General features: G+C 39.5%; 1 protein-coding gene across 3 annotated transcripts in view; it reads left to right on the plus strand.

Annotated features, from left to right (window-relative positions):
• Positions 1-1004: 1004 nt before the first annotated feature.
• Positions 1005-15357, plus strand: part of LOC106052669 (uncharacterized) — a 22684-nt gene continuing 8331 nt past the window's right edge. Inside the window, exons 1-5 of one of the 3 annotated variants that reach the window (XM_056024636.1) lie at positions 1006-1127; positions 5318-5625; positions 7317-7463; positions 8721-8867; positions 9708-9945. In XM_056024636.1, the coding sequence (XP_055880611.1) occupies positions 5369-5625; positions 7317-7463; positions 8721-8867; positions 9708-9945 (789 nt within the window). In that variant the 5' untranslated portion in view covers positions 1006-1127; positions 5318-5368. Of the gene's footprint in view, positions 1128-5317; positions 5626-7316; positions 7464-8720; positions 8868-9707; positions 9946-15357 lie in introns of those variants that run through there. The other 2 variants (XM_056024637.1, XM_056024638.1) reach the window with 2 other exon arrangements.

Here is a 15357-nt window from a genome sequence, read left to right on the forward strand (position 1 = left end):
GGAATAAACTCAGACTCTTCGAGAGGCTATGAAGCTCTACGTCACACAGCAGAGTTCCTTACCAGGGCACTATGGGAGACCTAGGTCTCCCTGCCTTCTCAACTTGTCACCAATCGGAGTTCATCTCAGACTCTTTGTTCCAGCTCTAGAAACAATGTACTGGAGCTCATGTTTAGTTTGAGCAAGTAGGCTCTTATGATCAGTATAGGAAGCTCTGTGACGAACATCTCTTTTGTTTTGGTGCAGTCTCAGCATTGCGCCATAAAAAAAAAGACCAAATACACAAGCCAGTTATACGCCATTTTCTATGGGGATGTGATCAGATAGGTTACCATTGTGTTTAATTTGGTCTATTTGTCCCACATGAAGCTGCTTGAGAATGGGTAGAAATCTTTGAGGCATCCGAGCTAAGACAGAATTTTCTATAAACCATCGCGACTCACTGTCAAAAGCTTTGATGGGGTCGATGAAGTCTGAAGAGTCTGAGATGAACTCCGATTGATGACAAGTCAAGGTTTTGATCCCTGCATTGTTCATGCTCTCCACGCAAAACGAGAATCAAATCCCGATGAATCTCTACTAGCTTGGAGACCAGACTGACTCAGAGAGAGCAGATTGCCTACCAGAGCTAACAGATTGTCTGATCTACTTTCACTCTATAGACAGGATTATATATGTATATTGAGATATATATATATAGGTTTGTGCTTTAAAGAAATGCGCACCAAGCAGAGAAGCTTGTATCGGTACATGTAGTGCATGGTAAAGTCACAGACCTATATAAACACACACAACTCTAGGTCATTAGGTAAGATGTTTGAACAGAAACAACTGTGCAATGCACTTTATAGTCTAACTGTAAACACTGTGTTTATGTTGAAATAGTAGAGAATAAGTGAGTGAAGTCCAGTTTAACTGTAAACACTGTGTTTATGTTGAAATAGTAGAGAATAAGTGAGTGAAGTCCAGTTTAACTGTAAACACTGTGTTTATGTTGAAATAGTAGAGAATAAGTGAGTGAAGTCCAGTTTAACTGTAAACACTGTGTTTATGTTGAAATAGTAGAGAATAAGTGAGTGAAGTCCAGTTTAGCATTACTTTTGAAGTCACAGTAGTTACAGAAGCAGGTAAGCAGATTTTATTGAATTGTACAATCTATGAGAATCTTTATCTATCTATCTAATAGCTATCTATCTATCTATCTATCTTTCTATCTAACTATCCGACTATCTATCTATCTATCTATCTATCCGACTATCTATCTATCTATCTATCTATCTATCTATCTATCTATCTATCTATCTATCTATCTTTCTATCTATCTATCTATCTATCTATCTATCTATCTATCAACTTAAGTCAAAATGTTTCTTTGAAGCTGTATGTGGTAGTCGTCAAGTAGAACTAAAAAAGTTTCTCACTGTGACGTCTACATTGATAGACATACTGCACCAGAATGTTTCTCACTGTGACGTCTACATTGATAGACATACTGCACCAGAAAGTTTATCACTGTGACGTCTACATTGATAGACATACTGCACCAGAAAGTTTCTCACTGTGACGTCTACATTGATAGACATACTGCACCAGAATGTTTCTCACTGTGACGTCTACATTGATAGACATACTGCACCAGAATGTCTCTCACTGTGACGTCTACATTGATAGACATACTGCACCAGAAAGTTTCTCACTGTGACGTCTACATTGATAGACATACTGCACCAGAATGTTTCTCACTGTGACGTCTACATTGATAGACATACTGCACCAGAATGTCTCTCACTGTGACGTCTACATTGATAGACATACTGCACCAGAAAGTTTATCAGATTGATACGCTAATTTTAGACACAGTATTGACAACTTTCTTTCACCTCCACAGATCTATTTGAGAACATTCTTTCACCTCCACAGATATATTTTAGAACATTCTTTCACCTCCACAGATTTATTTGAGAACTTTCTTTAACCTCCACAGATCTATTTGAGAACATTCTTTCACCTCCACAGATCTATTTGAGAACATTCTTTCACCTCCACAGATTTATTTGAGAACATTCTTTCACCTCCACAGATCTATTTGAGAACATTCTTTCACCTCCACAGGATCTATTTGAGAACATTCTTTCACCTCCACAGATCTATTTGAGAACATTCTTTCACCTCCACAGATCTATTTGAGAACATTCTTTCACCTCCACAGATCTATTTGAGAACATTCTTTCACCTCCACAGATCTATTTGAGAACATTCTTTCACCTCCACAGATCTATTAGAGAACATTCTTTCACCTCCACAGATCTATTTCAGAACATTCTTTCACCTCCACAGATTTATTTGAGAACTTTCTTTAACCTCCACAGATCTATTTGAGAACATTCTTTCACCTCCACAGATCTATTTGAGAACATTCTTTCACCTCCACAGATTTATTTGAGAACATTCTTTCACCTCCACAGATCAATTTGAGAACATTCTTTCACCTCCACAGGATCTATTTGAGAACATTCTTTCACCTCCACAGATCTATTTGAGAACATTCTTTCACCTCCACAGATCTATTTGAGATCATTCTTTCACCTCCACAGATCTATTTGAGAACATTCTTTCACCTCCACAGATCTATTTGAGAACATTCTTTCACCTCCACAGATCTATTTGAGAACATTCTTTCACCTCCACAGGATCTATTTGAGAACATTCTTTCACCTCCACAGATCTATTTGAGAACATTCTTTCACCTTCACAGATCTATTTGAGAACATTTTTCACCTCCACAGATCTATTTGAGAACATTCTTTCACATCCACAGATCTATTTGAGAACATTCTTTCACCTTCACAGATCTATTTGAGAACATTCTTTCACCTCCACAGATCTATTTGAGAACATTCTTTCACCTCCACAGATCTATTAGAGAACATTCTTTCACCTCCACAGATCTATTTAAAAACATTCTTTCAGCTCCACAGATCTATTTGAGAACATTCTTTCACCTCCACAGATCTATTTGAGAACATTCTTTCACCTCCACAGATCTATTTGAGAACTTTCTTTCACCTCCACAGATCTATTTGAGAACATTCTTTCACCTCCACAGATCTATTTAAGAACTTTCTTTCACCTCCACAGATCTATTTGAGAACATTCTTTCACCTCCACAAATCTATTTAAGAACTTTCTTTCACCTCCACAGATCTATTTGAGAACATTCTTTCACCTCAACAGATCTATTTGAGAACTTTCTTTCACCTCCACAGATCTATTTGAGAACTTTCTTTCACCTCCACAGATTTATTTGAGAACATTCTTTCACCTCCACAGATTTGTTTGAGAACATTCTATCACCTCCACAGATTTATTGACCACATTCTTTCACCTCCACAGATCTATTTGAGAACATTCTTTCACCTCCACAGGATCTATTTGAAAACATTCTTTCTTCTCCACAGATCTATTTGAGAACATTCTTTCACCTCCACAGGATCTATTTGAAAACATTCTTTCCCCTCCACAGGATCTATTTGAGAACATTCTTTCACCTCCACAGATCTATTTGAGAACACAAAGCAGGACGTTTTGGCGCCGCCGTTTTGGCGACGCCGTTTTGGCCCCGCCGTTTTGGCGCGAAGGTCGTTTTGGCGCGAAATACATTATTTACGTTTATTGTATTATTTCTTTTAAACAGAATTATTCATATCTATGTTTTGCTTGAGTGTTTGTGTTAAGACATATTTTTCACGTACTAAATGTAAATGTGTGTTTGTTTTTCACATCATTTTCTTTAATAAACATTTTGACTTGTGTATGTGTGTTTATTAAGAGGCACACTTTTATTTTCAAAAAAGTTTTTTAAGATATTACTTTAAAATTAAAAACAAAATGAAAAGATGATAGACTAAAAATTAATGCAATTATTTGTTTACATTAACATTGGTTTATTTAATGACTGTAGGGTATCTCCAGCTCTACTTACCAAACACTTGCTAATAATAAGTAAAAATATAATACATGTACCATGTTTCTCAAAATACTTTCAGTTAAGTATACATAGACACCATGGTTATTTGCCTAAGTCGCTGGAATTCAAGGGCTCATTAAAAAAGCTACGTGCTTATTAAATTATCGTCAAATGATATCTCGCGCCAAAACGTCCCGTCGCCAAAACGGCTTGGTTAGGCCAATAATAGAATATGCATCCTCTGTTTGGGACCCCTCAACTCAAGAAAACATTAAGAAACTAGAACAGACACAAAATAGAGCAGTGCGATTCATAACAAACGAATATTCACATTTGACTAGAGTAACACCTTTAGTAAAATCACTAAATTTAGAAAGCCTTCAGGACAGAAGGCTCAAAAGTAAAGTAGCAATAATACATAAAACACTGAACCATAATCTTCAAATACAAAAACAAAATTTAATAAAATACTCTGAAAGACACAAAGATAAAGGCACATTCCTCGTCCCATATGCTAGGACAAATTTGTACAAATACTCCTTCTTCCCTAGTGCTATTAGAGCATGGAATGGGTTGCCTGAGCTAGCCAGGAAAACCAGTGACTTGGCAGAATTTAAGTCATTGGTTAATATGCATGACTAAATGCATGACGCGTAGGACGTAATCATCTTCTTTTTTGAAGTAACGTCTGTATTATATAAGATAAGAAAGGCTCGCGCCAAAACGTCCCATCGCCAAAACGGCGGGGCCAAAACGGCGGCGCCAAAACGTCACGTACCGTTGAGAACATTCTTTCACCTTCACAGATCTATCTGAGAACATTCTTTCATCTTCACAGATCTTTTTGAGAACATTCTTTCATCTTCACAGATCTATCTGAGAACATTCTTTCATCTTCACAGATCTTTTTGAGAACATTCTTTCACCTTCACAGATCTATTTGAGAACATTCTTTCATCTTCACAGATCTATTTGAGAACATTCTTTCATCTTCACAGATCTATCTGAGAACATTCTTTCATCTTCACAGATCTTTTTGAGAACATTCTTTCACCTTCACAGATCTTTTTGAGAACATTCTTTCACCTTCACAGATCTATTTGAGAACATTCTTTCACCTTCACAGATCTATCTGAGAACATTCTTTCATCTTCACAGATCTTTTTGAGAACATTCTTTCACCTTCACAGATCTATTTGAGAATATTCTTTCACCTCCACAGGATCTATTTGAGAACATTCTTTCACCTCCACAGATCTATTTGAGAACATTCTTTCACCTCCACAGATCTATTTGAAAACATTCTTTCACCTCCACAGATTTATTGACCACTTTCTTTCACCTCCACAGATGTGAGATGACTCATTATCCTGGACTTTAAAGCTTGGCTTGGACTAAGTCATGTTACTAACAGAGTCGACCAGACAGAACCTTCTCCTGGTGGTCACGGTTCTGGCCCTAATCTGTTTCTTCTCCTCCTTTCTACTGTTTGTGTGTGCCGCCTATGTGAAGATCACCATCGACTCTCAAATGAAGATGTTAGAGACATATAACAGTGACGTACTTCCGGCCATCTTCATCTTCGTTGGAATAGTCAACTTGCTTCAGAACGTCGCCGTGGTCTTTGTTTCTTACAGGCTGATGAACTTAGACACAAGGTGAGACTGTAGAGACACAAGGTGAGACTGTAGAGACACACAATAAGACTGTAGAGACACACAATAAGACTGTAGAGACACAAAATAAGACTGTAGAGACGCAAAATAAGACTGTAGAGACACACAATAAGATTGTAGAGACACACAATAAGACTGTAGAGACACAAAATAAGACTGTAGAGACACACAATAAGACTGTAGAGACACAAAATAAGACTGTAGAGACACAAAATAAGACTGTAGAGACACAAAATAAGATTGTAGAGACACACAATAAGACTGTAGAGACACAAAATAAGACTGTAGAGACACACAATAAGACTGTAGAGACACAAAATAAGACTGTAGAGACACAAAATAAGACTGTAGAGACACAAAATAAGACTGTAGAGACACACAATAAGACTGTAGAGACACACAATAAGACTGTAGAGACACAAAATAAGACTGTAGAGACACAAAATAAGACTGTAGAGACACAAAGTAAGACTGTAGAGACACAAAATAAGAGTGTAGAGACACAAAATAAGACTGTAGAGACACAAAGTAAGACTGTAGAGACACAAAATAAGACTGTAGAGACACAAAATAAGACTGTAGAGACACAAAATAAGACTGTAGAGACACAAAATAAGACAGAAGAGACACAAGGTCATATATAATTAGTTTTAGTTGAAAGATTGTATTTGTTCCGTATATAGATAACATACTTCTAACTCTATACATAGACATAGAAATATATAGGTCTGTGACTGAGCACATCTCTGTGGCGTTTTACATCGCGAACGATAATCATTTTCCTTTGCAACATCAAATATGACTGAAGAAGCTAATCCTTGATACAAGGCTGCGGTCACAAATTGAGTATTTGAAATCACCCTTCTTTCTACTTCCGCTGTGTTTACCATCACAACTCCAGGATGCTTGCTTGCTCTCCATGTGGATCTACAGGATGCTTGCTTGCTCTCCATGTGGATCTACAGGATGCTTGCTTGCTCTCCATGTGGATCTACAGGATGCTTGCTTGCTCTCCATGTGGATCTACAGGATGCTTGCTTGCTCTCCATGTGGATCTACAGGATGCTTGCTTGCTCTCCATGTGGATCTACAGGATGCTTGCTTGCTCTCCATGTGGATCTACAGGATGCTTGCTTGCTCTCGTTGAGGCTCTATCTAGTCTCTCTTTTTTCCTAACTGTTAGTGTCGATTTTGAAGAGCTTCATATCGCGTTTGCATACATCAGTATACTTTAAAAGTGGACGACCAGTGGCTCTCCAGCCTTCTATTATGACTATATTTGCGTCAGGCATGTCGTGTGGGACATTCCCAGCAGCGGCAAGGGGGGGGGGGATTGTGCTTGGACACATAGACAACGACATAGATTGGTCTGTGGCAGCATATTGCTTCTTGGGTTAGATTAGAGTTGGGTTATTCCATATGCTGGGACAAATTCGTACAAGCGCTCCTTCTCCACTAGTGTCATTAGTGAATGAAATTTGTAGCCTGAATTAGCCAGGAAAACCAACGACTTGAGCAGGGTTTAAATGGGATAATGAAATGCGTAGGACGTAATTATCTTCTATATTGAAGTAACTTCTGTAATCTTTAAAATTAGATGGAGATTTACTAATGCTAGGTTTATTTTTTAAATAAATAGTATGCAATCTGTCAATAGAAATTGATATTTCCAGGGATCAATTGGTACCGACCATGATCTATATACTAGTTGGAGGCATTGTGTTAGTTGTTTTTGAAGCAGCCTCAGCCATTACTTCATTTGTACACATCAGTATACTGGATTATGAGTTTAAAGAAGGCATTCACAAGGCCATGAGTACGTAAGTATATGCTAGGTTTGACAGAACCTCAGTGTACTGAGTGTCACGCCAAGTCCAGACTTCACATGCTGGGTTTAACAGAACCTCAGTGTACTGAGTGTCATGTACACGTCAGTTACCCTGCCGGCCAGTCAAAGCCGTTTCCGAAGTGTGGCCGCTGCGCATGCTACAGTTACTGGGAGCCACAGGTAAATTCAATCTGGAAGTCAATCTAGATCTACATGGATCTACTGGGCCATGTTCTTTCATCTTCCGAAGTCAATCTAGATCTACATGGATCTATCTTGCGAAGTCAATCTAGATCTACATGGATCTACTGGGTTATGTTCTTTCATCTTCCGAAGTCAATCTAGATCTACATGGATCTACTGGGCCATGTTCTTTGATCTTTCGAAGTCAATCTAGATCTACATGGATCTACTAGGCCATGTTCTTTCATCTTCCGGAGTCAATCTAGATCTACATGGATTTACTGGGCCATGTTCTTTCATCTTCCGAAGTCAATCTAGATCTACATGGATCTACTGGGCCGTGTTCTTTCATTTTTCGAAGTCAATCTAGATCTACATGGATCTACTTGGCCATGTTCTTTCATCTTTCGAAGTAAATCTAGATCTACATGGATCTACTGGGCCATGTTCTTTCATCTTTCGAAGTAAATCTAGATCTACATGGATCTACTGGGCCATGTTCTTTCATCTTTCGAAGTAAATCTAGATCTACATGGATCTACTGGGCCATGTTCTTTCATCTTTCGAAGTAAATCTAGATCTACATGGATCTACTGGGCCATGTTCTTTCATCTTTCGAAGTAAATCCGTGAATGTTCTAGCACAAGCTGTGAACATTAGAAGAAAGCGTTTGTGCATCTAAGAAATTAACGTTACGCTTGGGTGCCCATCATATGATATGCAATTTATGGGCCTTATTATGTAGAAATGCCAGAGCCGAATTTAGACACCCTGGGGTTAAGGTTTACATGGGGGTTAGGGTTTGAAAACAAAAAATCTCCCCTCCCCAATTAAACGTTCTGTTTCCACTAGTTTCACGAGATCTGTTTTTATTTATTGTGACATTTACCAGTTAAACCAAGCCAATGACTTAAATATTCCATGTTAATGGGCCAATACTGTGGGTCTCATCTAAGTTTGTGTGATAACACAAACTCTCTTTGTAATCTTGTTTCTTTTATCCGTCTCTCAGTCCATCACTCCAATGGCACTAACAACTCTAATGTCTTCTGTTGTACTTTGTTAGCTACGTTGAAGGTGGCGAGATGAAGAAGGAGATGGACACTGTCCAGAGTGTCTACGCTTGCTGTGGAGACAAGAGTTACGTGGACTGGTTCCGGTATCCATGGATACATCCACAGACTCTAAGGACTGACGGAATCAGCGTCAAAAAGTAAGTTCTCAACTTAGACTCAATAATAACTCCAAGGACTGACGGAATCAGCATTAAAAAGTAAGTTCTCAACTTAGACTCAATGATATCAAGAGGCCGAGGTCAATGTAACCTATGACCTATGACCCCAACGTGGCGCATCGATGGAAGTGTCTGTTAGTGGAAGCTGATAGGCGAGAAAAGAACTTGTCTCATCGGATTACCTCTGGGGTCTGGGAACCAACATATTCCATGCAAGTTCCTGTAGCCCATTCCAAGCAACCACGCCATTTCTCAAGGTGACCTTTTTACTGGTCAAAGTTATTTTGGGTCTCTTGCGCTCCTCTACCACAGACTCCCCCCCCTCCATTCTTAAGGTCTTTGAATTGGTCTGAGCGATAAAACAGGTTCCCAGATGTTCCTTCAGTCATGCTCCGTTCCCCTGATAGCTTGCTGTGCTGCTGTTCATTGTGAGGCCTTAGAATTGTTTGCTGTGAGGCCTGATTTTCTTTTAGTTTAGCCAGAGTACCTGGTCTAGTACCCAGGACACGATGACCCACAGTAGTCTCACTATTCCTCACTCAGTCAGGTTTGGATTTAGTCCTAAATGGGACGGGCAGTACTCCTCTCCTGTGAGAACCTCTCTTCACCTAGTGACACTCTTGTTTGAGTCAGAACACATAAACACATAAAGAATAGAAATAAATAGTTGTCCCTATTTTGTATAAAGACTCCACAAGTACACGATTTTGTATACATTAACTATGAAAATGATTTTTTTTTTGTTGAAATAATTGTAAGGGAGGTAATATAATTTTGTTTTCATAATAATGAAGATATGGATAATCTCCCTTGCTCAAGGTACCTTCAGATAGATGGCAAGTACTACAGTGACGACACCCCGTACAGTTGTTGTGACCCGAGGTCACCTCGCCCTTGTATCCACCATCACATCCATGACAACAAACGCCACCAGGGCTACAATGTGAATGTGGAGACCACGCTGTACGTGACCGGGTGCCGCACCGCCCTGATGACCATCTACGGCAGGGTGCTCCTAACAGTTGCTCTTATTGCTACCATCATCGCCTGTATGAAGGTCAGTAGGAAGTTGAATTTTTTTTTTTTTACATGTTTTTGAGATTTGTCACGACTAGAACACTTGTAGACCTAAACCTGCTGCAAGACGCCACGGCGATCTCACACAATCACATCTCAGTGCATAGAAAACAGAGCTGCCGGTTGAGTTAAAAGGAGCATTATGGAATCATGGTAGTTATAGCACTTAGCTCATAATTTACTAAAAGACTTTTAAAGTGATGCATTGACAACATTTTACAACCGAATGCTCTAAAAAAAAAAACAACAACTATAGAAGTTATAATAGATTTCAGAAGAAACCAAAGAATAATACACGAACTCCAGATCAACATGCGAACTCATTACTCGTACAGATAATTGGGTGTCATTGCTGACAACAAGCTTAATGCGCCCCTCCTCCTCTCTGGTATATTGTAGTGTGGGGGTTACAATTAGACACAAATCTTTACAATATATGCTACTTCTTTGTAAATTATGTCGCAGCAACCTCTGACCTCTAATTCGATCATTTGTAATATCAAAGAAAATGAAAGAGGTTTTTCTGTACCAGATTGGACCGTGGGTGGGGCAGTGGGTGGGGCAGTGGGTGGGGCGCTAGATGCAATGTTACAAAATTCCCTGGCATGAATTTGTGTCAATTATCAGAAAAACTTTATTTTGGAAAATGTAGAGCTCATAAGAAATTTGAAGCAGAAGTGGAGAGTCCAAATAATTTGTTGCTGTCCATAGCTTTCATGGTCACCATCTCTCTCCAGGACTTTCATGGTCACCATCTCTCTCCAGGACTTTTGTTTTTGCTAGGGAAAAATCGGTTGCATTTGTAATGTAGTTAGGGGATTCTATAAATTCAGACTTGAATATTTTTTCAAATAAAGAAATATTCCAAACCAGCGTTGTCCGTTTGGCGCGTGTCAAAACGGTTAATTTCCCCATGGCGTGCAATCATCTGTTGACATCTTCTGCTGACCAAAAACGTTTTTCAACAGTAGACTTAGCTTAACATGAAGATAATCTTACGATGACCATTCGAAATGAAGATATACCTCACATGTTCCCCGATCGTCCTTCACACTTCAGTGTCGGGTCTCCCCTCCCTCCCCCCCCCGCACTTTAGTTCACACAATTTTTTTACCTGCCTTTTTTGTTGTAGTTGTTGTAATAGGTTGGAGTTTAAGTAGAGAACGTCAGGCCAGTGTAATAGGTTGGAGTTTTAAGTAGAGAACGTCAGGCCAGTGTAATAGGTTGGAGTTTAAGAAGAGAACGTCAGGCCAGTGTAATAGGTTGGAGTTTAAGTAGAGAACGTCAGGACAGTGTAATAGGTTGGAGTTTTAAGTAGAGAACGTCAGGCCAGTGTAATAGATTGGAGTTTAAGTAGAGAACCTCAGGCCAGTGTAATAGGTTGGAGTTTAAGTAGAGAACGTCAGGCCAGTGTAATAGGTTGGAGTTTAAGTAGAGAACGTCAGGCCAGTGTAATAGGTTGGAGTTTAAGAATCTAAGAATGTTAGAGAACGTCAGGCCAGTGTAATAGGTTGGAGTTTTAAGTAGAGAACGTCAGGCCAGTGTAATAGGTTGGAGTCAGGCCAGTGTAATAGGTTGGAGTTTAAGTAGAGAACGTCAGGCCAGTGTAATAGGTTGGAGTTTAAGTAGAGAACGTCAGGCCAGTGTAATAGGTTGGAGTTTAAGAATCTAAGAATGTTAGAGAACGTCAGGCCAGTGTAATAGGTTGGAGTTTTAAGTAGAGAACGTCAGGCCAGTGTAATAGGTTGGAGTTTAAGTAGAGAACCTCAGGCCAGTGTAATAGGTTGGAGTTTAAGTAGAGAACGTCAGGCCAGTGTAATAGGTTGGAGTTTAAGTAGAGAACGTCAGGCCAGTGTAATAGGTTAGAGTTTTAAGTAGAGAACGTCAGGCCAGTGTAATAGGTTGGAGTTTTAAGTAGAGAACGTCAGGCCAGTGTAATAGGTTGGAGATTAAGTAGAGAACGTCAGGCCAGTGTAATAGGTTGGAGTCAGGCCAGTGTAATAGGTTGGAGTTTAAGTAGAGAACGTCAGGCCAAGGTAATAGGTTAGAGTTTAAGTAGACAACGTCAGGCCAGTGTAATAGGTTGGAGTTTAAGTAGAGAATGTCAGGCCAGTGTAATAGGTTGGAGTTTTAAGTAAAGAACGTCAGGCCAGTGTAATAGGTTAGAGTTTTAAGTAGAGAACATGTGGCCAGTGTAATAGGTTGGAGTTTAAGTAGAGAACGTCAGGCCAGTGTAATAGGTTGGAGTTTAAGTAGAGAACGTCAGGCCAGTGTAATAGGTTGAAGTTTAAGTAGAGAACGTCAGGCCAGTGTAATAGGTTGGAGTTTTAAGTAGAGAATGTAAGGCCAGTGTAATAGGTTGGAGTTTTAAGTAGAGAACGTCAGGCCAGTGTAATAGGTTAGAGTTTTAAGTAGAGAACATGTGGCCAGTGTAATAGGTTGGAGTTTAAGTAGAGAACGTCAGGCCAGTGTAATAGGTTGGAGTTTAAGTAGAGAACGTCAGGCCAGTGTAATAGGTTGAAGTTTAAGTAGAGAACGTCAGGCCAGTGTAATAGGTTGGAGTTTTAAGTAGAGAACGTCAGGCCAGTGTAATAGGTTGGAGTTTTAAGTTGAGAACGTCAGGCCAGTGTAATAGGTTGGAGTCAGGCCAGTGTAATAGGTTGGAGTTTAAGTAGAGAACGTCAGGCCAGAGTAATAGGTTGGAGTTTTAAGTAGAGAACGTCAGGCCAGTGTAATAGGTTGGAGTTTAAGTAGAGAACGTCAGGCCAGTGTAATAGGTTGGAGTTTAAGTAGAGAACTTCAGGCCAGTGTAATAGGTTGGAGTTTAAGTAGAGAACGTCAGGCCAGTGTAATAGGTTGGAGTTTAAGTAGAGAACGTCAGGCCAGTGTAATAGGTTAGAGTTTTAAGTAGAGAACATGTGGCCAGTGTAATAGGTTGGAGTTTAAGTAGAGAACGTCAGGCCAGTGTAATAGGTTGGAGTTTAAGTAGAGAACGTCAGGCCAGTGTAATAGGTTGAAGTTTAAGTAGAGAACGTCAGGCCAGTGTAATAGGTTGGAGTTTTAAGTAGAGAACGTCAGGCCAGTGTAATAGGTTGGAGTTTAAGTAGAGAACGTCAGGCCAGTGTAATAGGTTGGAGTTTAAGTAGAGAACGTCAGGCCAGTGTAATAGGTTGGAGTTTAAGTAGAGAACGTCAGGCCAGTGTAATAGGTTGGAGTTTTAAGTAGAGAACGTCAGGCCAGTGTAATAGGTTGGAGTCAGGCCAGTGTAATAGGTTGGAGTTTAAGTAGAGAACGTCAGGCCAGAGTAATAGGTTGGAGTTTTAAGTAGAGAACGTCAGGCTAGTGTAATAGGTTGGAGTTTAAGAATCTAAGAATGTTAGAGAACGTCAGGCCAGTGTAATAGGTTGGAGTTTAAGTAGAGAACGTCAGGCCAGTGTAATAGGTATGAGTTTTAAGTTGAGAACGTCAGGCCAGTGTAATAGGTTGGAGTCAGGCCAGTGTAATAGGTTGGAGTTTAAGTAGAGAACGTCAGGCCAGAGTAATAGGTTGGAGTTTAAGTAGAGAACGTCAGGCCAGAGTAATAGGTTGGAGTTTTAAGTAGAGAACGTCAGGCCAGTGTAATAGGTTGGAGTTTAAGTAGAGAACGTCAGGCCAGTGTAATAGGTTGGAGTTTAAGTAGAGAACTTCAGGCCAGTGTAATAGGTTGGAGTTTAAGTAGAGAACGTCAGGCCAGTGTAATAGGTTGGAGTTTAAGTAGAGAACGTCAGGCCAGTGTAATAGGTTGGAGTTTAAGAATCTAAGAATGTTAGAGAACGTCAGGCCAGTGTAATAGGTTGGAGTTTTAAGTAGAGAACGTCAGGCCAGTGTAATAGGTTGGAATCAGGCCAGTGTAATAGGTTGGAGTTTAAGTAGAGAACGTCAGGCCAGAGTAATAGGTTGGAGTTTTAAGTAGAGAACGTCAGGCCAGTGTAATAGGTTGGAGTTTAAGAATCTAAGAATGTTAGAGAACGTCAGGCCAGTGTAATAGGTTGGAGTTTAAGAAGAGAACGTCAGGCCAGTGTAATAGGTTGGAGTTTAAGTAGAGAACGTCAGGCCAGTGTAATAGGTTGGAGTTTTAAGTAGAGAACGTCAGGCCAGTGTAATAGGTTGGAGTTTTAATAAGAGAACGTCAGGCCAGTGTAATAGGTTGGAGTTTTAAGTAGAGAACGTCAGGCCAGTGTAATAGGCTGGAGTTTTAAGTAGAGAACGTCAGGCCAGTGTAATAGGTTGGAGTTTTAAGTAGAGAACGTCAGGCCAGTGTAATAGGTTGGAGTTTTAAGTAGAGAACGTCAGGCCAGTGTAATAGGTTGGAGTTTAAGTAGAGAACGTCAGGCCAGTGTAATAGGTTGGAGTTTAAGTAGAGAACGTCAGGCCAGTGTAATAGGTTGGAGTCAGGCCAGTGTAATAGGTTGGAGTTTAAGTAGAGAACGTCAGGCCAGTGTAATAGGTTAGAGTCAGGCCAGTGTAATAGGTTGGAGTTTAAGTAGAGAACGTCAGGCCAGAGTAATAGGTTGGAGTTTTAAGTAGAGAACGTCAGACCAGTGTAATAGGTTGGAGTTTAAGAATCTAAGAATGTTAGAGAACGTCAGGCCAGTGTAATAGGTTGGAGTTTATGAATCTAAGAATGCTAGAGAACGTCAGGTCAGGGTTATTCCACGGGGGTGGGGTGGAGAGCAATCGCTCTAACCGTCCTTTCCCCGATCTTTCACTGACAACAAAATAATGTTGACTTCTATTTCCCAGACAAGTGTACAATGTATATTAAATGTTGACTTCTATTTCCCAGACAAGTGTACAATGTATATTAAATGTTGACTTCTATTTCCCAGACAAGTGTACAATGTATATTAAATGTTGACTTCTATTTCCCAGACAAGTGTACAATGTATATTAAATGTTGACCTCTATTTCCTAGACAAGTGTACAATGTATATTAAATGTTGACTTCTATTTCCTAGACAAGTGTACAATGTATATTAAATGTTGACTTCTATTTCCCAGACAAGTGTACAATGTATATTAAATGTTGACTTCTATTTCCCAGACAAGTGTACAATGTATATTAAATGTTGACTTCTATTTCCCAGACAAGTGTACAAAGTATATTAAATGTTGACTTCTATTTCCCAGACAAGTGTACAATGTATATTAAATGTTGACCTCTATTTCCTAGACAAGTGTACAATGTATATTAAATGTTGACTTCTTTTTCCTTGACAAGTGTACAATGTATATTAAATGTTGACTTCTATTTCCCAGACAAGTGTACAATGTATATTAAATGTTGACTTCTATTTCCCAGACAAGTGTACAATGTATATTAAATGTTGACTTCTATTTCCCAGACAAGTGT

The sequence above is a fragment of the Biomphalaria glabrata genome, chromosome 3 (assembly GCF_947242115.1).
Source record: "Biomphalaria glabrata chromosome 3, xgBioGlab47.1, whole genome shotgun sequence".
NCBI lineage: Eukaryota > Metazoa > Mollusca > Gastropoda > Planorbidae > Biomphalaria > Biomphalaria glabrata.